The sequence below is a fragment of the Melopsittacus undulatus genome, chromosome 1 (assembly GCF_012275295.1).
Source record: "Melopsittacus undulatus isolate bMelUnd1 chromosome 1, bMelUnd1.mat.Z, whole genome shotgun sequence".
In the NCBI taxonomy this organism is placed as follows: domain Eukaryota; kingdom Metazoa; phylum Chordata; class Aves; order Psittaciformes; family Psittaculidae; genus Melopsittacus; species Melopsittacus undulatus.
In genome coordinates this window covers 123,928,707-123,953,259 of record NC_047527.1, presented here as the reverse complement: position 1 = coordinate 123,953,259, position 24,553 = coordinate 123,928,707, and the positions used below count along the sequence as shown (strand labels likewise).

General features: G+C 39.9%; 2 protein-coding genes across 3 annotated transcripts; one reads left to right on the top strand and one right to left on the bottom strand.

Moving 5' to 3' along the window:
* The first annotated feature begins 4,347 nt into the window (after positions 1 to 4,347).
* On the top strand, positions 4,348 to 8,066 carry RPA3 (replication protein A3). The gene is made up of 4 exons (XM_034063701.1): positions 4,348 to 4,549; positions 4,857 to 4,931; positions 6,573 to 6,681; positions 7,559 to 8,066. The coding sequence occupies exons 1-4, from the start codon at positions 4,451 to 4,453 to the stop codon at positions 7,639 to 7,641; spliced, it is 366 nt and encodes a 121-aa protein (XP_033919592.1). The 5' UTR covers positions 4,348 to 4,450; the 3' UTR covers positions 7,642 to 8,066.
* A 2,459-nt stretch (positions 8,067 to 10,525) lies between these two features.
* Positions 10,526 to 24,226, bottom strand: MIOS (meiosis regulator for oocyte development). 2 transcript variants are annotated; one of them, XM_005152898.4, is made up of 11 exons: positions 24,082 to 24,226; positions 21,800 to 23,166; positions 21,501 to 21,599; positions 20,361 to 20,618; positions 19,012 to 19,181; positions 17,308 to 17,373; positions 16,518 to 16,676; positions 15,614 to 15,766; positions 14,018 to 14,222; positions 12,803 to 12,932; positions 10,526 to 12,557 (listed from the first exon to the last, which is right to left on the bottom strand). In XM_005152898.4, the coding sequence occupies exons 2-11, from the start codon at positions 23,094 to 23,096 to the stop codon at positions 12,461 to 12,463; spliced, it is 2,634 nt and encodes an 877-aa protein (XP_005152955.1). In that variant the 5' UTR covers positions 23,097 to 23,166; positions 24,082 to 24,226; the 3' UTR covers positions 10,526 to 12,460. The 2 variants fall into 2 exon arrangements, with proteins under 2 accessions (XP_005152955.1, XP_030908372.1); XM_031052512.2 differs by having other exon boundaries at positions 24,205 to 24,222.
* Between the last annotated feature and the right edge of the window lie 327 nt (positions 24,227 to 24,553).

Below are 24,553 nucleotides of genomic sequence, written 5' to 3'. Positions count from 1 at the left end.
GCAGAAAAACAAAGCTAACAAAAGTATTCCCTAAGCTTGGGCCTCCAGTTCTTAGGCTGTTAAAACCATTGGTCCAGCAGTAAGAAAACAGCATCTACGGTATTTTGTGGTGTGAACACTGGGGAGGTGGTAAGGAATCCACATATTAAAAAGACTAATGTGCTTAGTGAGGCAGTTTCTTACTTTCAGTGTTTACCACTTAGGAACAAAACATGCTTGTAGATCTTGGGTCTGCATAAGCAATGTGAAGGAAGGAGCTTGCCAACTACTACTTGCTGTATTTCAATACCTTTGTTGAACACAGTATTAACAAAGCATAACAAAATAAAAGGGGGTTAGAGAAACAAAATATAGAGCATGTATGACACAGTTAAAGGAAATGCTGGGACATTTGTGATATTTTCTCTCTGAAGAATTTTATAAACTGTTGTACTTCAAAAGTTAACATAAATCTCTCCAGCAACGGGGAATGCAACTACTAAATTTCTTGAGTTACATGTTAAAACCACAACAAAGCCCCTGTCCAACAAAGAAACACAGAGCTGAATGGAAACACTCATGCTCTTGAAGATAAGAACATAGTTTAAGCACTTGCAGAATCAGGCTGGAGTTTTACTACTTGTAGATAAGATGAGGTTTCAGCTAACAAAAGCTAACTGAACAACCAGTTTCCACACAAATTCCATTTCAGAGTAAAAATTACACTTGAAATTTGTGGACCTGGATGCATGGTCACACAAACTGGAGAAAAAAGCACTTAGTTATGGGTTTTTTTTAAAGCTGTCAGCACAAAGTCACAGAAAATACACCCACCATTCAGAGATAGTACCATGTTCCTGTGGTAATTTCTCTTATATAGCACAGCACTTTTCCCTGCCAGATGGGATTAATTTTATTTCTATAGGAGACCTGAAATTGAATTCACTGCCTAAAGATAAAAATCTCCCTTGGTAGGAATATACAATTCCCTTCTCCTCATGTTTCCCCCTCACCAAAAAGTGAACACAATTTTTTTCTTTCTCCAGTCTCAATCACTGATAGGTAAGGAAAATGCTTTTGGCACCACTTCTGACATTAGCAAGTAATAAACTGTGAACTACAGCAATTTTGTGATGTTGCAAAAAATATTTTGTCTTCTACAAGGCTCAAGAACATAAGTGAGATTGGGCAAAGATGAGTTACAGAGCTGCACAAAGGGGTTAATTTATTCCTCCTGCATTTTGTTAGTCTCCTTTGACAAGAAGTATGGGTGACCTTTGAGCCAAACCAATACATTACATCCAATAAAAATTTGCAATACAATGACGATCCTAGCATATTTAACATTACTTTTTGGCTTTTTCCTGCATGGTCACAAGTGACAGGAAGAGAAAGGTAATTTAATGTTAAAAACAATAAAAGATGCAGACAAGATAAGGTGATGCCCAGGAATACAGCAAAGCAGAACTGCAGTGGCAGTGCCAGGAATTACATAAATGCTGAAATGTGGTCAAAACAAGATACAAAACTGACCTTAAGGAAAGGACCAGAATAATCTCACATCTAGCAGTTTAAGCTATATAACCTATAGAAGGTGAAAACACAGCATCAGCGCAATTCTCTTCCCTATTAACATCTCCTGTGATTCATCAATAAAGTATCAACCATAAAGAGAGACAGACATTTACAGCCTTGTACAGCCCTGCTTATGACATTAAAACAATCAATTTAAGAGTCAAGAACATGTGTGTCAAAACAATTTCTCTTTGACACAAAAAGAACAGTTTAAAAGCTTTTGCCCTAGTATAAGTTACTATACGAAGAAGTAAAAAAAAACAACACACCAACATATAATTTCTTTTAACTGGCATTATATTTAGTGATATTTAGTTTGTGCTTCTTAAGAACAGAAGGAAAGTAAGTATGATAAGAAACACAAATACAAGAGAGGTATACACATATAACAAAACACTAACAGGGATTTTTTTTACTTATATAAAATGTATTTATTTTTAAAATTTTCATAAAATTTAAGGGAAGCACAAATACCAAGAACTATGCAACCCAAATTACTACAGTATAAAACCACTCAAAGATGCTGAATCACAAAAAAAACCAAACAAACCCAACCCCAAAACACAACCACAATCAAGTCAGACCACAAAAGCACTGGTGACAAAGGCAAAGCCAGGAGTGAAGTAACAGTACTCAAACTAATGCCAACTTTGAAAATCCTGAAGAAGACAGAAAATGCTAAAATAGAAAGCAAGGTGTTTATTAGATACAATATTCAATAGGCTGAAACCCACTTCTTTCCCTGCATACAGTTCTTTTTAACTGCAAACCTTCAACAGCTGCTAAGTATGATACAGACACGTATTTGTAAGAACTTCAAGATGTTTTTCTAACAGCTGACCCTTCAAACACAGAAGACAAATAGCCCTAAAAGAACTACTTTGCAGCAACCTGCTGAATCTTGCTCCAACTGTTGCACCCATGAGATCTCTCCTTTAGAATCTCCGAAGATATGCTAAGGAGATGAGGATGTTCTCTTGCAAATAAACTACTGAAAAGGTGAATGGCATAGTGACACTGAGGAGATAACCAGCTGCACCCTAGTGAAGATATAACCCCACAGCACTCACCTTCCTGGCCACATGCTGATTCTGCACAGCTTTGGGTGGTAGCTTGCTTCCTTGGCAATCTGATTCAGCTTGCTGAGCCACCACATCACTAACCCACACAATTAACAAAAACCACTTTGTGCTGGTTAGCAAGCTGAACTAACCAGTGGATGGTTAGAAGAGACAGACAGCACAGAGACAGTGCCAGCATCGCCCTTTTAAGCCAGAGCAGAGACTGGCTCTGTCCCCTTTCCACCCTCCCTTCTGGTATTTATATGTGTTAGTAAGATCCCCCTGAGTCTTCTCTTCTCTAGGCTAAACAGTCCCAGCTCCCTCAGCCTTTCCTCATATGTAAGATCCTCCAATCCCTTAACCATTGTGGCCCTTCACTGAACTCGCTCTAGTATGTCCATGTCTAATCTTGGACTCAAACCTGGACCCAGCACTCCAAATGTGGCCTCACCAGAGGTGGGTAGAGGGGAAGAATCACCTCCCTCGACCTGCTGGCAACACTATGTCTAATGTAGTCCAGGATACCATGAGCTGCCTTTGCCACAAGGGCAATTGGGAGGAACCTCTTTACTAACAGACACTCGGGAAAAACACATGGAAAAAGGCAAGACATGGTGAGAGTGCCACATCCAGATGCTAGCTCTATCTTATATTCATCAGTCCCCATACCATGGGGATCAATCATAAGCTTTTCAATGGTGAAATTAAAAGAAATTACATTAACAGTTCAGTTGGAAGTGACCTGCAACAGTCATCTACTTCAACTGTCTGACCACTTCAAGACTGACCAAAAGTTAAAGCATGTTATTAAAGCATGTGTCTTAAGCACTGACAGGCTTAGGGCATTGACCAACTCTCTAGGAAGCCTGTTCTAGTGTTTGACCACTCTCTCAGTAAAGAAATGCTTCCTAATATCCAGTCTAAACCTTGTCTAGTGGAGCTCTGAACCATTCCCACACATCTTGTTACTGGATACCATGGAGATCAACACTCCCCACTCCGCTTCCCCTTTTCAGGAAGCTGTAGAGAGCCGTGAGGTCAACTCTCAACCTCCTTTTCTCCGAGCTAGACAAACGCGGTGCCCTCACAGGACATGCCTTCCAGCCCCGTCTCCAGCTTTGTTTCCCTCTGTTGGACACTGTCAAGTACCTTCACATCCCAGTTTACTGTCGGACCCAGACCTGCACACAGTGCAGTGGGAGGCCGCACCAGTGCTGAATACAGTGGGATAAAATTCTATTTTGAACAGCTGATTATTCTGTGTTTGATGCACCCAGTCCCCTTGGCTGCCAAGGGCACATTGCTCTCTCACACTGACCCTGCTGTCAACCAGCACCTCCAGATCCCTTCCTGCAGAGCTGCTCCCCACCCAGTCTCCCACTTTATACGCGTGTCTGTGGAAACACATGCGTTTCACAGCCGTCCCACACAACGCTTCGAACATCAGCTACAGCCTGCCAAACAAACGGAGGTTAAGAAACCGGGGCCAGGAAGGCCTGGTTTCGGCAGTGGTGACCTGAGGAGATCCAGTATCTATACGGAGAGGGAAGACGGCCGTTAGGGGAGTGAAAACGCGAGGTAATTTAAGCGAAAAGGATTAAATGTCAGGGCTGGAAGAGGACTGCCGTTAAACAGCAGCGACACACACAACGCCATCACCCCCGGCCCCGCCACCCGATACCTCCGCCACTCACCAACCTCCACCACCTCTTCCGGGTCGCGCCGGGCGAAAGGGAAGTGGTGCCGCTATCCCCTTCCTCCCCCTTCCCAAAATCCTGCCGCTGCCAGGGTAACGACGCCACTTCCTCCCGCGAAGGGCGGGAAGCTGCGCGGCCATGGGGGACGTCCACCTGGTGCCGCGGCACCGCATCGCCACCAGTCACCTGGCGCAGTTCATCGGCCAGCCCGTCTGCTTCGTGGGCCGCGTCGAGAAGGTCCGGGGTCCGCTTGGCGGGCACTGCTGCCCTTGGGTCGGGGGGGGGCGGTTGGGGTGGGGGTGGCTGCCTTGGCGCCGAGGGCAAGGCCTTGCCTCGGGGTGCACTCCCGCCTGGGGCCTTGCGAGGGGACGCTGTCCTGAGGGAGGCCGCGGCTGCGGGCAGGCCCGGGGGAAGGGTGGAAGGCGGCTGTAACGGTCTGATCTTACGGGAAGAGGCCCGCCGTGCCCATCCCGTTGGGGCGGATGAACCGGTAACGCCGGCAGCCCGCCGGCCTCTGGGAGCACAGACCTCGTGTCTCTTCTAGATTCACCCAACCGGGAAGCTCTTCGTGCTGTCGGATGGGAACGAAAAACACACGACCGTGGAGCTGCAAGAGCCTGTAAGTTAAGGAATGCCGTGGAAGTACTTGATGTTGCCTCTTGCGGATCCCGGAGGTTCTGTCCCTTCTGAAACCTGTGCATGTCTTAACATGCATTGAGTATTTAGTCAGGAAAAAGAAATAATCCCTGGTTTCTGCCTTTTCCACCTGTTTCATTGCCTCTTCTTACATCTTCCGGCTTACATGCAGTATTCATGTCAGGAACCGCCTTGGTCTTCATCAATTTTCAGCTGATGTTGAGAGCGAGAACCCATTCCTTGTCAGACACATCCCTGTCTCCTAATTTGTCTTACTGTATTCATTGTTTACAGTGTCATATATGCCACTACATGTATTATCTTTATTTTAATTTTGCTCTTTCCTCGCTTTTTCTTACTGCCTTTATATGCCTAACAGATTTTGTAAAGATAATCAGGAAAGCCCAAGAATATGATATTCTCATGAGTATTTTGAGTTGACATTTCTATATGCTTGTGTAACACTTGCCATAGCATTCCACTAAACTTTATAGTTAGCTTGAGGGATTATTAATGCAGTGGGTATAAGATATGCTAGCAACTACTGCAGAAAAATATTACTTCCTTTGTTACCACATACCACTTACTAGAGGAATAACACCCTGTTGTTGTCTTTACCTATTTTTTTGTCCCTGTAACAAATGTTGTAATTAAGAGATTCATTTCATTGTGATGGCAAATGCTTTAACTGAGTATGTGTGTGGTCTTTACATAATTTTCTCTGAATAAGTTATTAAAGGCTGAGAAATCTTGCCATTCCCATGTGAAATAATTGCACATGGTACACTCTGACTTTCAAGATGCTTTCTAACTTCTTTTTCCCTTTAATAGATGCCTTTGTATGTATGTGTCATTTCTCCTTTCAACAGAGAAATACAAAATTGTGGGGAGCAGAGGAAATCTATTGCTGGGTACCACGAGATTTGTTAGAAAACTTAAAGTATGATTTAGATATTGGAAGAACATTACTGAAATAGTACCACACTCTTAAAATTAGAATCCTAGAAAAGAAAGAAAAAATCTTTAAACTATACAGTTCTGGAACAAGGTTAAAGATTTAGCTGTTTTGTTGGGGTTTTTTCTTTAATTTTGTTTTCCTTGTTCAACCAGAAGCTTGTATTGTCAGTATCTTTGTATTCTGAACACTCACTGACAGATTACTTCAGAAATAATTTCCCATTATACCTCCTGAATCTGGAATACTGGAACTGCTCTCTGCAGTGTATGATACCTCCTTACCTCTTACAGAATTCTATAATTTTGTCAGGTCTAAATGCAGGGCATTAAAATCTGTATTCTGCTGTCTTCTTCAGTCTCTGTTCAGTGATTAAATAACACTTCTATATGCTTATAAACTGTTATCTTTCTTCTGATGTTTCGTTGTATCTTTTTTTGTGTGTGTGTCAGTACTGAATTACCTGTTACAAAAACGAAATCTGTAAGTGGTTCAAGGCTTTTGTGGGTTTTTCTGGGACAGGGCTGTTCAGTAGTCCTGTACTGTTTGATAGGGAACAGAATATGTCATGAACAATCAGTTGTGGAGAGTTCCTAGCTTAAGTGCTGTGAACTAGAGGCAGCAGCTAATTAATTTAGTAATACTAATTTTATATTTGGTGTTTTCTAGCTAGATGAAGAGATCTCAGGAGTTATTGAAGTTGTTGGAAGAGTAACAAATCAAGCAACCATCATGTGCATGTCATATGTCCAGTTCAGAGAAGATAAAAGTCCATTTGGTAAGTAAGAATATACAACATTCATTTTGAGTTCATATTGAGTTCTTCTATAAGTAATTAAGACAGGCTGAGACAGTTGGGCTTGTTCAGCCTGGAGAAGGCAGGGAGACCTGATAGCAGCCTTCTAGTACCTAAAGGGGAGCCCACAAGAAAGCTGAAGAGGGACTTTTTCAATGGCATGCAGTGACTGGACAAGGGGGAATGGCTTTAAACTGAAAGAGGGTACATTTAGATTAGACATTAGGAAGAAATTCTTGGAGTGGTGAGACACTCAAACAGATTGTCCAGAGAAATTGTTGCTGCCCCATTCCTGGCAGTGTTCAAGACCAGGCTGGACGGGGCTTTGAGCAACCAAATCTAGTGGGAGGTGTCCCTGCCCATGGCAGGGGAGTTGGAACTAGGTAAGCTTCAAGGTCCCTTCTAACCCAAATTATTCTATGATTCTGTAAGTAAAAAGGGAAACCTTGATTATCTTTGCTTATGGACAAGGTCTTTCAAGCTGCCAGATATGCAGTAAAATGTAGAAAAGTTGTGTCATGGGAAAAATCCTGCACAAAATATACCATTTTACTGTAAAAATGTAGGGACTGACTTGAAGCTGGGAGCCAGCCTAGCTAATTCTGATCATTCTCACTCCTGACCACGTGGTTCTTGCCTTGCACTCAACCTTGTGTGATTGTACAGCTCGCAGGCCTAAAACTAACCTTCCAAATAGCAAGAAATGGGAGGGTTGCTGCCTTGGAGAAAACTGGGGAGGATGAGGGGCCCTGGGAACACTTAGCTATAGTGTTTTGAAATAAGCAGGGCTTTAATGCTGTCATTTACTTGTGGGGAATTTAGCTTACCCATCACAACAATTTTCTTTGCCTTCTTTCAGATCTGGAACTATATGATGAAGCACTAAAAATTATTCATGAATTCCCTGAATATTACCCGTTCGGTACTGGGAGGAACACTTGATTTTTCTTTGCATACATTGACAGCATGGTAATAGTTGCATTTATTTCCCACCAGTACAATGAAAAGATGCTAATACATGTGCCATGTATTGCCATTGAGGACTGATTTCTTTGCAAATGTATTTGTTCAGCAAGGAGAACACTTTTGTGGCTCTCTGTCTGTATATATTTAACTCTTTTGCATTGTTGAGGGGTGTTCTCTTGCAGGATTGGTCTTGCTAGAAACTGAAGTTTTGTAACCATCTTTGTGTTGTTACTGGTAAAGGTTACCTTTTTACAGGAAACTTGTACTGAGGACATTTGGTGGGGGTTTAATATAAAGATTTTTTTTAATCTCATTTGCTTTGCTATAAATCTGTTGAACACAGGGGGTATTTTGCATCTTGAAAATGGTCTCCAATAAAAAAGAGGGCTTTTTCAATGATATGTGGTGACTTCTGTTTTAACTAACACAGGTAATTTTAAGAAAGTGGTGTTAAAACACTTGGAAGATGTCTAGGTAGGCTTGGGTATTTCAAGTGCAGTTGACTTCCCATTACAACCTTTGTTTTTGGTGGTAGTCTAAGTGATGACTTTAGCCATGTAAACTTCCAAACAGGTCCCAATTTTGTTACTATGCAGGCTATTTACAGTACATAGAAGAATTCTTACAGCTCTTGCCGTAACATAGTCAAAGGAAAATGTAACTTTGGAAATATTCTGTGAATTAATGAAGTATTTCAATATATTTTAACTAAACCTTTTCTAAAAACAGGTTTCAGGTTTAATAGCTAGAGTTAGTGCCTTACACAGATGTCTGGCTTTATGCTTATTTATAGACACCTGTGTTTTCAGTCAAGGAACTTATATTTCAACAATTACTTATTAAAGTTACTACAAACTGGGTGGATGATCAAGAGAACAGATGATTCCTCCTCCCCCCCTTTACTCAGAAGACAACGACAAAGTTACTGCCACTGGGAAGGAAACATCCTTTCCAACCTGGTTGATTGTACAGTTCTATGAAACCTGAGTCAGTCTTGTACAGCAAAAAAGAACATAAGGTCAGCATGGCATGAAGCCATGCTCTGTCCTGTAGCACTATTATAATATTTTAGTACTCAGTAGGAAAAAATGTTATTTTTAGTAGCTGTGTGCATGTTTTCCTAACATTTAAAAGTCTATGATTCTACTTCAGAAAACTGATACTTGCGCTTGTACATATATTCCGTAAAATGTTACATGGAATTACTAAGCAAACATCATCCAGGCTTGATAAACCAGTCTACCGCTAGATGGCTACAGCACTTAACTCCCACAGAGACCATCGTTGGATGTGTGGGGCTGTGTGTAAAAGTTTTAATGCATTCAAGTGGGAAATGCTCCAGTTTCTCATTGTTGGTCAAGACTCTTGCTTACACAGTCATGCAACAATGATACGTGGCTAGGCAAGTAGTGTACAACTCCAAGATTCCACTACATGATCTTCATCCGCTTCTCAATAGCCTGTCAAGGGTTGTGAATAACCAGCCTACCCTGGCTGTATGGCTGTACCAGTAAGATAGCAATGCAAGGAACTGTGAAATGTTCTTGATGTTAAAATAATGCTCAGGTCACATATGCACTTATCAGATGTGGGAAATTGCCAGTCATTCATTCCATGTATCCAAGCGAAAGGAACAGCCATGGAGCCTGCTGTCTGGTAGGATGGCATTAACAAGGTGAAGGTGTGAGAAACTGCTGGACCTGGTAGACAATAAAATGGGAAACAGTGGCTTCATGTGTTACTGACCAGAGGGGAGTCACCAGAGCAATTCTATCACAAACACAGAAGAGACGTGTCACCAAAAACAAGACAGCAGAAGATCCAGTAATAGAAGGTGTAAATAGTAGCCACCAGTTGCTTTGGGAGTATGTGGGTGTGGTAAAGGATAGGAATCTAGGAGAGGAGTGTATATGAATGACGGGGCTGACTGGGAGAAGTTCCTGGCATTTGTAGCACAGCAGTGAGCCTGCAGCTCCCACCACACTTGTGACTGATCTTAGGGACCTGGCTTTTTTGCCCCTGCACTTCCCAAGGGAAGGTTTGGAGCAGCCTTCCTAACCTTGGCATGGGGAACACTGTTACACTGCCTTCTGTAACATCTGGGAGAGTTGGCAGGATCCTAATCTAGGGAAACATAACTAGAAAACACAAATGTGGTATAGAAAGGGTGTCTGCCAGAGGACAGAAATTCCCTTCTAGTGAGGATACCCAGGGAAGGGCACCAGAATGCAGCAGTGCATCATGCATGAAGCTCTAGGGCTGTGCACAGGTAAGGAGAAGCCTCATCTGGGATGTCACTGCATACCTGCCTGGCAATCACTAAACTCCTAGCTGACCCTGGTCACCATCATCAGGACTGCTCTCCTGTCCCTGCTTGGGCACGGACACATGTACAACTCATGTTGTACTCACATGCAAGCATACTGTCCATACAATGAGGAAGTGCTTGTGCTTAATCAGGGAAGGGAGGCAAGGCTGGAGCATATAATGAAATTAAAATACAGAAATGTAACCAGCATGAACCACAGTGTCAAACCATGTTGGCACACAAGGCCACTTTCACCTAGTTAACTGAGATTTAAGCAGATATCAGAAAACAGTAAATGTAAAAATAACTGCAGCTAGTAAAATGTCTATCATTTTTGTTAGAAGACAATAGATCACCCCCCAAAATCACAGCTTTTTAATATAAAAGCAAAACAAGAATAAAAAAATCATTACAAAATATATACCTCTTACTTTGTAAATAGTGGAATTACTTGTCTGACAGCCTGATTACCAATTACAACAGCCAAAACTGGTAGTTGTACTGTACTGAAATATGGACACGTTCATAATACAAAACCTTTCAAAGACATGCTGAGTATCAAAGCAAGCACCTAGTTTAATGAAATGATAGAATTTGACACAAACAGGTATAGTCAAGTTGAAAACATTACAAATGAGTTTTTCTTTTCATAAAAAATTGAGACAATGTAAGTTATTAGTTGTGTTCACCTGGACATGGAAATATCAGGAAATTTACTGCATGTTGTTACTACAGAGGAATAAAAACATATCCTTGACACTTACAAATCCTCATTTCCATAAAGCAGAAGTTTTATTGCCTGTATTTATATAAATAGGGTATGATACAGTAAACCCCAGGTTACATTTATAAATGGAGAACATTTTGAAGAGCTCTTCAACAGCAACATGAAGTGTGCAAATATACTGGAAAAGGAAATAAATACTCCCAACAAGAAAAAAAAAGTAACTGCTCTCCCATGCCTACAAATACCAAGTACCTCTTAGATTTTAGCTTAAAAAAGATCTTTGTCAATTAGGCAAGAATTTTAGATCAGAATAAATGTAGAAGACATATTACAACATTAGCGCTAAACCATAAGACACAACCCAAAGTCCTGAATGGAATTGCGTACATCTGCAGAAAATGCTTCTATATTCTATCATGTTGCAACTACACTAGAGCACTTTGAACTAGTGGTATATTACAATATATTCTCTTTGAAAACAGCCATTTTCACAGTCCTGGCAATACAGTACCAGTTTATTGCTAGCATTCCATTTAGTATTTCATAATACACAAGTGTTAAGTAACTCATATACTGTTTCTACCAGTAAATAAACACACACCAAGTAAACTGATGTTATTATCACATACCTTAAAACAGGTTTTTTTCCCCTAATTTGTGTGAATTTTGTTGCCTATAAAATTAAGGACAACAATACCAATCAGCTCCCAGAACAGCATTAGCAAAATAGCACTGAATCTCTCTCAAGTTAATAAATAACCCTAATTTCGTCTGGTAACATCAAGAACTACTTTGGTTCAATGACCTAAAATTGTGCAGCCTTTATGGAGTAGACTGGTGTCCGCTAGTGACCAGAAGCAGGATTTATATAGGTTCATTTCACACTTCCCAGCATATTTCAGAAGTACAGGGAAATGCTGACTATTCAAAAGTCCTCAAATACATTTGAAGGCAAAATTCAGCATGTAGTTTAAAACTTAAATATTTACAAGTCTCCAGTCCTTGAGATTTCAGATCTTCACAGTACTACATAAAAAATTAATCAAATGAAACCTCCCCATAGTTTACCTGCACTCTGCACTGAAACAGACACATGGCTTTTCAGGGAACTCTTCTCTGGAACAGACGTCACTAGGAGATTCTTTAGCATTAAAATTCACATCAGCTAGGTATGTAGGTAAATTAAGACCTTGAACTGCAAACATGCTGCTTTACTATTAACAAAAGGTGGGAGCAGAAAGAAATTGATTTCCCTTTAAAATAAGTCTTCAGAATACAATTAACAGTGGCACTTTGAATGAACTTTCAAGGAAACTCAACTGCATACAAGAAAGTGTGATCAAACAGTGAAGAGTCACTTTGCATCTTGTGAAGAACACTTCTGAGGTGTTTATTTTGAAGGCCCACTTTCATAGCATATAAATACTGGTTTGTTTGGAAAACAAATACAAGGGCCGACCAGCACTACTCTGAAAGCCTTTTTATTAAGAGTTCTTCAGATTTCAGGAAATCCAAAGAGTCCACAATTCCAGGAGTGTTTTTCAGCTGAACTGCTTCAATCCTCTGAAAAAGGATCACATACCACACCCAGAGGCTCATTTCATGAATACCTGCCTCTACCAAGCACAGTCATACACACAGCATTTTACTAACCTGATAGCAATTTATTTTTTCATAGTCAGTAAGAGACCTTTGTCACAAAAGATATGCCTGGGCTATGATGGAGATCCACAAGAAAACCTCACGTTTTCAAGCAATATTTATGCCTGGACAGTCTCTGCTGGAATGAGATTCCCTGTTGTATCCAGCTGCATACACTTACAAGAGCAGGCAGAAACTGGGCACTCAGTATGGTCCCTGGATAGCAATAGTAGAAAAAAGAAAAAAAGGTTAAATAAAACTAACGGTAATTTTGTAATCTATTGCAATTTGTATGTGCAGGGGCACATACTTAATTGTAGCTCAGAAAAACTCATCAGAATGAAGTTTTGCATATGTTCTAAACAAAAAAAGCATGATAATAACAGAAACAGCAAAGGAGGCATGTCCTGCTTAGTGCAGCACAGACATGTGAAGGAAGAAAGATTTTAACATCGGCATACCTGAACCAGCTAAGCATGTGCCCAGCATGTCCACCGTGCCTACAGTTGTGACACCAAGTAAACCAGTTGTTGAACTGGGCTAATTTCTTGTCTTTGCTGAGATCTACCTTTTCATCTGACTTGGATCCTCCTGTGCAGAAGCAAACACACCCCCCCAAACATGCTCGTAAATCATTATGCTTCTTTTATATTTCAGTCCCTGTAACACTATTAGAATAAATTTGAAATTAGCAACATTATGTGAAGAAGTGGCCTGAGAAGAGCCAGGGAAGTCAGTAAAAGAGAAGTTAGTAAAGACCTGTTGAAATGCCAAAGAAAGAATTACATTGCTGAGCTGCTGCTTCACATCTTACAGGCATGCTAAACTTGCCTATTAAGCAAATTTTACAGACAGAATCTCTTTCAAAAGTGATTTATGTTTCAATAGTTATGTTCCACTGAATTATGGGCCTGTTTCACTGCACATGAAATGTTTGCTTTAGACAAATCAACAAAATTCAAGTTATGAGTTGGAAGAATGATAATATAGAAGCCATAACAGATCAGTGAAAGAACAAGAAGAGATTATTAAATAGATGACAACTACACAGAATTTCATGGCTCTGTAACAAGACTGATCTAAAAATATGAACCAAATCAGTTCCATTTAGACCTTGTATAATGCTGAAGCCAAGACATTTAGAACCAAAAGATTCTTTCTAGTCATAATACTTTTTAGCTGTAACAGCATGATCCATAAGTTCTTTCACAATTAGTGACAGAGAGCATACCACATTGAATTTATCCTCTCTTCCAGCTAAAAGTCAACTCATTTACATTCTATAATTTCTGTAGTATCATCCCTACAATTCATCTCAAGAAAACACACTTCCCATTTCTTACAGTTTAGAAGCTCACAATACTGACCACCACAATACTTGCATCTTTTCTTTTGTATAACCATGGAGTTTCACTGATACTCTCACTGGGAAAACTGTGAGAACCCAGTAACTGTGCACACTGACACCAAAGAGCTGAGACACAAGTTTCATCATAAAAAAAAATCAGACAGGATATAAGCACATTTTTCAATTATGGTCTTCCTCCCTCAAATGAATTTTTACAGAATGAGTACAGATGGAAAAAAAGGTGCAACAGAAGATCATCCAATGGGAACTACCTACTAGGTTTCCAACAAGTACTCCAGCTTATTAACTAAAATGCACTAGGTCATACCTGGACAGCTGGAAACTGGTGTTCCCATATTTATCAAGCAAAGTGCACAGCGAGGAAGGGGTTTACGGCAACCAGGACAGCTTGTAACTTTTGACTTTGTTGGTGAACCACTAACTCCGTATTGGCTGAAACCTCGTCCCTGATGAGGAATAGCTGAACAGCTGTAAGAGATTGATTTTCCACAGAAATTGCAACTCACAAACACCTAAAGAGAACAAAAACACATTTGGTTATGTTTTTGCTACACCTATGAGTGAATTTGTTCAAGCTAGTAAACACTTATTTACCAGATATTCTAGACAGTGGCCTGGAAAGCCAAGGTGACTTGTGAAGGAGTTTCTACCATCTTGGATTACAGATGTGCCACACAGTCCTGAGAAGTAGGCCTTAATTACTATCACTTACCTCAAAAGCACATGAAAACATGCAGAATTATAACAACTTGCAAAGGTATTATTTAAGATAATAAAAACCTGTATCTACAGTCATGAAAGAAACTAAATTTACTCGAATTACTGTATAATTAAACCTGGTCTCTCCTTCCTTATAGTCAGGTAACCCACTCTATGACCAGTCTCAAACATGAGAAATTTCCTAATAATCTTTCTCTTTGTGCCTTATGCCACAAGTTCTGACTTAATACCAAGGAGCACGTTTTAAACTCTTTAGGGACTGTTTATGTTGATCACATAAGGAAAAAGCAGTAAACTCCCTCCTGCTTGGAGTAGCATGAATGCAGGCCTCCTTAAACAGCTGCGCTGGATGCATTAATTCAAAAATAGCCTTCCTCAGAAACCGTTGGGCCCTCAGGCTTGTAGAGCACATACATAACAGACATAACAGAGCAGAAAGTGATGTGGTAAGACCAAGTTGGCTAAAAATGCCACCAGATGTTAAGTAGATAGCATTTGGACAGGGTGTTAGTTTTTGGTTTAGCTCATGTTCAGAACTGATAATGAAAGTTGCTGTTCACTTTCAGTTTAGGGTTCAAGAGCTTCAAAGTAGCTTTGAGGTCCACTTCAATTAAAAGAGAGCTGATCTGAACTACTTCTTGGTTCAGTTCCCTGGTTTCAACATCCCTCACACTGTTGCTGAATTCACCTAAATGAATCATCTCTGACATTTTTTTTTCATCATGGGAGGAAAAAGGAACCCAAAGAGTTTTCTCAGAAAAGCAGTATAGAAAAGATTCAGTTTCTAAAAGACACCCTGGTACTTGAAAGGAAAAGGTCTACAGACAAAAAAAAATAGGGAAAGAAAAAGGTGGGAAAGTGATTTCCTAGATTAGAGATGAAGAAATGTAGATTTTTTACTGTAGCTCTGCACTCTGTCAAAACAGTTATCAAGTGTAAAAAAAAAAAAAAAGGAAAAAAATCTGGAGGCAGAAAACCCCAAAAAGCCAAAAAGGAACCACAACACGACAAAAAAAGCAACCCACAGTTCAGCTCCATTTTTAAGGCAGCTTTAGTTGAAATCTTTCTTCTGCACATGAATCCTCATGAAAGCCAATGTGCAGCCAGCAACTTTTTTTCTACAGAAGTACCAGGCCACCTTCCTTCCTGGACTGGTCATACTTCATACAAGAATTATATTTACCTGGGCTAAAGGTTTTGAACTGGGATCCAGCTTACTCCTATGGATATCAAATTCTGCACGTTTATGCCAAAATCTCCAAGCATCTAAAAGATTTCTGTAGTTCTCAATCCAGTACTGAACCCTCTCATCCTTAAGTACTTCTGATGGAGAACCCTAAAGGAGGCAGGGAAAAATGTCAGATGTGCTGAAGATACACGATACGTATTACTTACTTCTGAAAAAGGCTTTACAAAGCATACTATAAGATATGAAAAATATAGTGTAGTTTGTTTAGAAAAAAATCAATTTTCTGTTAAACTGTAACATAAGTTTGATAATTTTTTTCTCCAGTCTGCCACTGCTTGAAAGTACTTTTGCTGCCAGGTTCTCCTAAAAACTTGTGTCTGTCAGATGAAGTACTACAAAATTCTGTCACATAACACATTCTAAATCACTGTTATGATTACATATGCAGTTAAACACAGTGTTGGCAATAACTGCAACTGTAAGGACTGAGACAAGTCCATCATAAAAAAACCCAAACCCAGTGCCTACAAACAAAAAAACTCACCTCAGTTCTCTGTCAAAATCCTGGAAGCAAAAAAAAAATAGCTAACTTCTCTGAAAATACACCAGCAATAAGCAGGGGAATGGGTATTCCCAGTTCAGCTAGTGAAAAAGACTACTTTTTATTTTTGCCTCTTTCCCCTACTATCCTCTCAAGCTATCTACCTCAACCAGGGAGAGTGAAGATACATATTCGTAGTTAACACTGATTGTTTCAGATGATTCTACAAAACACACATGACATATATTTGTCCCAGTTGATTACAGAAAATACTTTTTAGTTCACAAGAGACAGTATTATTGTACTACAGAAACTGTATCTGGCTCTGCTCTATAAAGATATGAGTGAAACACTAACCTGTAGCATGCAATAGCTTGCTGTCTGGACATCTCCCGTTCTGTCAACGTAACTTTCCATCAAGTCAACTCCATCTTTTGTCAGCCCTGTTAATAGTATTCCCTCCAAATTCCCAGCCTCTTTCATTTCATTCGTCAGCTTTTCAATAAACCTGTTCAGCTATAAAACAGAAAATTTACCTAACTTTTGCCATCTATTTAGCCTTTCCTAACTTTTGTCATACACTGGCATATGACAAAACTTTCATGATTTGAATAGATTTAAGAGTGTCAGCTGCTAACAGAACATGTTGCTTGCTGGACATTACAGAGAAAAAGTTATATGGCTATATCTATTGTATTGCAAGAATTCAAGTATTTATCAACAAACTTTTACGCCTCCTGATAGGAAGAGCAAAGAGGTAGGTTACATGTTTAAACACTTTAGTGAATTTGAAAGAAAACATTCCTGCTGTAAAGCCAACCCTTAATTTGAACATAAGCATCTGGAAATAAATACTGAGGAAGTACAAATATTCAAGAAAAACAGAGACACAAAGGTAATGCAACAGCATTTAGCAAAGTAGCATGTAATGAATACTAATAAAATCCCAAACAAACAAGAAAAACAGTAACAAAAAATCAAGAATCAAGCTGAAGGTACAAACTGAAGATCAGATTATATCCTATTGCAATGATAAATCACTCATGACTTACTGCTCCCATTGTTCACCCCTCCACCCCAGAGTTTCTTCCGCTTCTAAATAAAGCCCAGACTTACAGTTTGCTTAAATGTGCAACCATAAACTTACCTGAGCATCATTGAGGAACTTGCAAGCAAATGCCACTCTGTCTCGTACAGCTACATTATTTTCGTACTTTGGAGAGAAACACAGAAATACTACCATCACATACAAGTTTCCACCTTGTCAATATACTGTTTGTAAAAGTCAGACCATTTGTGCTATTGTATAGCTAATACTATGAAATTAATTACGTACAAAGAAAATTACACATCTGAAGCAAGCAAACACAAAATCTGAGATTAATCACTGATACTCGGATACAGGTATCAGAGCAAGACTAGCTACAGGAATAATCTGCTCAAATGGCAGGAAAACCCGGTATAGAACACCCTATGAGGTTAATGAAACTCTAAAAAAAACTTTGCAGGTCATGTAAGTCCATGCAGCTGGACTTAGAGCTTCTAGCACATACAGCTAGACACAGGGGGAAGGAAAACAAACAAACCTTCATTTACCATATTTACAAAATAACAACCTAACCACCAATTCCTTTCTAAAAATCATGACTAGAAGTTACTAAATAAACAAAAAAAAAAAAACAAAAACCCAAGCAACTAAAAACTAATTCCAAACACCCAGAACATGGATTTCTCACAAGAATGTTGGCACTCACGGTGCAGAAATGCAATATTTACTTTCTGCTTTTTAATCCTTTTACTAGAAATGACACTGAAGGGGAAAAAAGAAATAAATCCTTGACTAGATAAAATTCCAGTACTGTGCTGTGCCTGTATTTTCCCTCCTGATGTTCTCAGAATAGAAATTGTGATCGACACATTGCCACTGTGCTTGGCAAAATCTTTTTTATGCAAACTTCAACAGGTCTCACTGAAGTAAAATTCAAACAAGAAAAAAAAACCAAACCAAACAACCCACCTTGTCATCTGTCAGTTTCCAATTCGTAAATAAAAAACAACTATAAAATTATTACGTAAAATGCAGAGAACTAGAACATTCTCCCTTGAAGAGAAAAACCTCAAGTTTCTCTCCTTTGGTTTTCTTAAACTTTTTTCCCCCTTTTTTTTTTTAATACTATAAAAGCATCATATCTCATGACAACTCTCTTTTCAGTGGGTTTAGGCCAATTGCATTACAGGAGTCCTCCCTTGAGGTAAATAATTCCTATATAATCCAGTATTTCTGTTGTTATATAACCAAGGATCAAGTATATTACTCATCCAAAGGCTCAAGGTATCTCATAATTAAAGATTGAGTTTGTTCTTCACATGGCAATTTTATACCACGTTCAGAAGATATTTACTTAAAATAATTTCAGTGTTGAAACAGTTAACAGAATAGCTTCACAAGAAAAAATACAATCCAATGCATATACAGCTAATGAAACTCCTGCAAAATCTCCTGCACTTACTGTTTTGTGAATTTCCATTATTAATCTCCCTTCCCCTTTTCCCCCTGCTTGAATTATTTTGATAACCTATTTCTAGTAGTTCAGTAACTCCACACTAAAAAAAAATCCTCTAAAAATGTGTAAGCTATATTATTTTCTCTGTTTATGCATGTTTTATTCAATAATATATCTGTTTAGCAGAAAAAAAAATGTTATCCAACAGTATCAGGAGAAATCAATACATTCTAATTAATTCATTGAGTATAAAGTACTTCCCCTACATATGTGTGCACACACACAGACACACACATATATAGGCACCTATTACTTAAAGCATTTTTAACAAACAGAAATTTACTCACCAAAACACCATCATAGGAACCAGACTCACTTGTAAGGAAAGCAAACATAGCACACAAGTAGGGATTGTTCAATTGCAGTCTAAGAGTACTGCACATTTCTCTCCAAAGTGAGTTCTTCTCATCTGTGTAGCCTGACAGAGCCATTGCCACAACATTAAGGTTCAGATCACCTGATTAATTAAAAACAAACAGTGAAACAATATTCAAATTAAAAAAATCCAAGTAAAATTGTAATTGAAAGAATCAGTTTGAAACAGAACATTCTGTCAGGATGTAAGACAAACTGTGGTAGAACTAACTAAAATAAAGCACGCATACACTATAATTTATTAGTGTCTGCTTTAAATGCCTCTGTTCAGGTAAGGTAACAGCTCTAGAAGACATAAGCCCATGTGCATGGCAGCCAGTTACATTTTAAGCAACACTCTGGTTGTTGAAATATTTTTAAATAGTTTTGAACTGCTAAATGTGTTCCTATCACTGTGATAAGACTGTCTTTATCATAATTCATATTCACAAGAAGTGAAAGCATAGGATTGTGTATGTAGCCATCAGTTAACTGACCTAGCTGAAGGATGACAATTGCACACAGCTTAAAGTTAACAAGTTTCCTAAAAACATCAAATCTATTTCATCTAGATATGAATTCTGCCATAAAGTTTAATTCTGTTTTTTTAATCAAAAGGCAGCGTGTCTCTACTCTGAACTTTCCCCACGAAAAGCACACACTTCCCCCACCAAAAAGGGGCAATATTAAAAACAAAAACCTTAACAGCTCCCTTCATGTCTCACCTACCCACTTTAGTGGCAAGACAGTCTTAAATTTAATGAGAACAAAGATGCAAATTGGAGTTGTAGGAGGAATACTGGCAAGAAAACAGAACAAAAATACCTCCGTCTCCTGGCTCCATTGTCTCTTCTCTCATACACTGCAATTCTTACCAAATATTACTCCAAATCAAATGTTTTCTGCAGAGCCTGAGTATTACATTTCAGTTACTCCACAGCTGTTGTACCAGCAGAAAGTGGCATACAGCCCAACAGAAGCAGGTACACATGACATCTAGCCAAGATGAAACTCCATTAAAAGAATTCCACTACTTCTGAGTGTAACACTTTCTGTGGTATGTATCAGTAGGAAATTGAAACATACAATCTATTTTAACTAAACAGTAATGCTTATGATAGTCTGATGAGTGAAATATCAGGATTTGCCAGATTCTCAGGCTCCAATATAACTACTTCAAGTACCTGTAAGACAACAGGCATATTTTCATACTATATAACTGTTTCCAGAAAAAAAAACTATTAAGGTGATACAATACCAAAATAAAAGATACTAAACACACCTTTTCCTGAGGAAGCCCCTTTATTTAGAATTTGTATTGCTCGCCGTATGTCTAAGTTGAAAAGTGCTACAGCAGCAGCTCGCTCCCAGTCTCCTTCCTGTTCCAATGAATTTAGAAAAGGTTCCACATCTAAGTCTGTTCCCTTCTTTATCCACCCACAAAGCTGCAAAGCCAAGGATCTCTCCTCACTCAGATACTGAATAATATCTGCCTGTCTATCAGATCCACTCCTGCTGTGCCTGAGGTTCTCTGTTGTTCCTAGAAATGGGAAATAAGTTAAATTATGCTTAAATCACAATTTAAATTGCAATGACAACACAACACTTAGATTTCCATCATAAAGCAGAGTATCATATTTTAGAACTTTAACATTACCAAAATCTCCATGGTAAGGAGCAGCATACACAAAATTATTTAGATATGCAAAAATCATGCATTGTAACTTGCCACATATCCCCAATAAGACTTTTCCATCCTCTATCTCATAAGATTTTGGAAGTTCCTGTTACAGATGACAGGAGCTGTCAGTATGTCCAGTTTGACAATACATAATACAGCCTAGCACCTGTTCTACCAGTTCTTTTCTTAGCAAGCACCCATGTGCTAGATGCCTTTCCACCACTGAAAAGTTACTTTTTTGCTCCAAGGAGCATAATATTAATAAGGGATATAACGAATAAAGAAGATTCAAATATTAGATTATCCTAATGAAAACTTCTCTGAGCATGAGAGGCATGAGATGTCCAGACAGCTTATTTAAACACAGTTATACAAACATCCTACACGGTGACCGCAGTAAAGAGCTACACCCCTGTGTAGCACTTAAAAAATATGTAACAGTTAAGTGGGGAGCAAGAATTTTCAGTGCCACAGTCAAAAACCACATGCAAAATAGTTGGGTTGAAGATTTACCTCCAAGGATACTTTGTTTTCATTGCTACTGACTTTCCAAGAACACTGAAAATTCTTAGAATTACTGTAACATAAACTATTAACTTACATGCATTAAAACACAAACAGAAATACTTTATTTCTGTATTTTTAAATAGCCTCTTTCAACAATTTTTAAACGCAAACCCATAAGCACATCATTCTGTAAGCATATTACAACAGAACTTATCAAAGTTGGAATATTCTTACCCAAAGATGACTTCACAATTGATTTAATGCCAGCATAAACTAAGGGACCTTTGTTTCCTGTAAGTTTTTGATCCATATCTTCAGTGTACTGCTTCATAAGTATTTTCATGTATAGGAAGCTTAATTTTTCCCCAAGTGCTTAAAAAACTTTTTTCTTTTTTAATTTAAAGTCACATTATATTAACACACGAAAAGTATTTACAGGATGTTGCATTATATTTAAAGATTTTCAAGAATTTCATAGAAGTGGTTTACATATAAAGGTATATTACTTCTTCAGGATATAAAATAAAGGATATAATGCAGAGTGTACCAAAGAGATTTCAGCTGAGGATCTTCATTTCCAGCTAGGAGGTGATTTCTCCAAACTTGTTCAGTATCAAGACCATACCTTGACAGAGCTCTGAGCCGCATTTTGGTTGCTATGTCTTTTTCCAAGGAACTAGCCTTTCCTTCTTCTGTACACTCATATAAATGTCGTCCACAAGCCCACATTAAGGAGGTCACTGGACTCCATGCAAGAGAAATTCTTTCAAAAACTGTGAAGTCAGACATAGTCCTGTTGGGAGTCACTACTACCATTCGATTTTGACTTGTGGGATGCCAGGCAAATGAAGCAATGTAGTTTTCACATGGTTGGACACTTCTTTCAATTATTGTTGGCTCAGTTTCATCTCCAATAGGGGTCGGAGTATGTTGCATGTCATACAGTCTAATGATATTACTATCCCTTGTTAAGGTAGCTAGCAGTCCTGTTCTTGTTGGACACCATGCAACTTTTGTTAAGGGTTTTGGCTGCTCTGTCAAGGTCAAAACAGGCTTTTCAAACTTTCTTAAATCCCATATGGCAACCTGACCTTCATAGAAGGAAGCTACACGATCGTGGAAATAAGGATCAACAGTCACTCCCTGGACAGCCTTAGTGTTTACAAATATTTTTTGGCTTGTGTTCCTCAGATCAAAAATAGCCAGATTTCGATGCATTCCAGCTAAAAGCAGCTTCTGATCCCGTGGAAGCCAACACAGAGAGAGGCAAGCATCATTCTGACCTAATTCATATAATGGCTTTGTTACTACCAGTCCTGCTTCTGCATCTCCTGATGAAAGTCTTACTTTCTCTGTAGCAACTGCAGTTTCTGAGGCATATTTGCTACTGATATCCCAGATCAGCACTGAGAAGTCAGCCCGATGTTTATCTAACCCAGCAGCAAGCCAATTACTATCCAGTGGGTTCCACGCGAGGGTGTTGCATTGCCGCGCATGTTTGGGAACAAATTCTTTGCCTATTAAATCTTTACATTTTGAGTTGTGGTCTTGACCTAGGCTAGTAAGAACCACTCGACCATTGGCCTGTCCAACAGCAAGGAGGCATTCAGGATCATACTTTGGATACCAAGCCACACATTTCATGTATGGTGTATCTGAATTTATGGACAATAGCGTAGCTGTTGTTTCTTCTGATAATCGCAAGGACCCCGCCTTGAGTTCTGAACTTACAGCAGAGTCAATGTGATAAAGGCTCAATTCCGAATCGCACACAACAAATCTGTCAACATGGTGCGGGGCCCACAGAATATCAGGTTTGGAGCCACTCATGTTTAGGGTAGGTTTAAACACAATTTAAGCTCTTCTAAGAAGAATCAGGTGATATCCATGCATATAGAAACTGTTGAGAGAATAAGTTGTATAAATGTTAACAAAACCCACATTCCTTCGTAATCTGAGATCATCTTCAAACAAACAAAAGTATGGTTCTGAATGACATTTAGCCCAGGGGTTTAACACGTACGAATTCCAGGCCAAAACCTGAAGCATTCTCTGCATTACATCACTTTCCCCACAGCTCACTGTTTTTGCTGGTGTATACCTACAGAGACAGAGCCAACAGAGCCACCTACAAACCTGACAGCAGGATTTGCTGTGTTTACAAACTCAGCATGCATATTAATCAAGACAGGATTAGCTGAGATGTGATGTGGCATAATACATGGGTGTGCTGCTGTTAAAGGGACACTCCCTAAAACACGCAGAGAAAAATCTCTCTAATTGAAGTGCCCTAATACACAAAAATTAGTCTGCCTGTTTCGTATGAAAAACCTGGAAAGGCTTGCTCTCTTTAAAGGTTTCTAAGGAAATACAACTTCTTGTTTTTTATCTTATTCTGCTACTCCAAATCCCACCTTCTGCCCTAGCATTACCTTCTCTTCATTCACGTTTGGCCTAACAGCATTCATAAATGGGCACTGCTGTTAAAGACCATTTACACTTTCAGCAACTGCGTGTCCAGAACCACCACACGTACCTATATACAAAACAACTCCACACACCCTATAAACACCTTGTGTACCTGGAGAGAGGCACACACGCGACTGGGAAGCATAAAAAGGGAGCGAATTTACTCCTCCTGGGCCTCTTTATGCTCACGCCCCGGCCGGGCTCCGCCGTGCCCGGAGGGGGTGACAGGGCCGCTGCCCACTCTGCCCGCCGCTTTCTGCTCAGAGGCGGCTGCCGAGGCCTGCAGGGACACGGCGCTGGCGGCAGGAACGCACCCACCCTCCCTTCCGTGCGCGGCTGTGCTCACCCAGCCCGCGGGGCCCTCCGACGCCGCTACCGCTGCAGCCAGGGTAAGGAGGCGGCGACCCGCCGCCAGCCGGCACAGCCGGCAGAGGAGGAAGCACTGAAAACGCACGACAACTTCCCCTACGGTGCGGGGAAAACAGCCACACTTCCGGCGCACAGGAAGAAGAACATAACGTTACTTCCGGCAGAGGAGGTGCCATGGCACGCAGAGCGTCTTCCGCTGGATGGAGTCGCGCTAACTTCCGGCCTCGGACGCGCCCGGCCCCGTGCTGTGGCGGTGCATGTCATGGGGGCGCTGTTCAGGCTGTGGAGGCAGCGGCTGCGGAGAGCATTAGGGTGGGAACTGGAGTAAAGGAGCTCAGGTCACACCGCGGGCTGGTGACTGCACAACGCCCTGGTTTCACAGCGCAGGCACAGGCTTGGGGTGGATTTGGGTAGGAAGGGAGCTTAAAGCTCATCTAGTTCCGATCCCC

Coding starts and splice junctions, on each gene's coding strand:
- RPA3 (XM_034063701.1), top strand. CDS start 4,451: ATGGGGGACGTCCACCTGGTGCCGCGGCACCGCATCGCCACCAGTCAC. Junction 4,550..4,856: donor TCGTGGGCCGCGTCGAGAAG/GTCCGGGGTCCG, acceptor TGTCTCTTCTAG/ATTCACCCAACCGGGAAGCT. Junction 6,682..7,558: donor AGAAGATAAAAGTCCATTTG/GTAAGTAAGAAT, acceptor GCCTTCTTTCAG/ATCTGGAACTATATGATGAA.
- MIOS (XM_005152898.4), bottom strand. CDS start 23,096: ATGAGTGGCTCCAAACCTGATATTCTGTGGGCCCCGCACCATGTTGAC. Junction 20,619..21,500: donor AATTGTGAAGTCATCTTTGG/GTAAGAATATTC, acceptor TCCCATTTCTAG/GAACAACAGAGAACCTCAGG. Junction 12,558..12,802: donor CACATGCTTAGCTGGTTCAG/GTATGCCGATGT, acceptor ATTGCTATCCAG/GGACCATACTGAGTGCCCAG.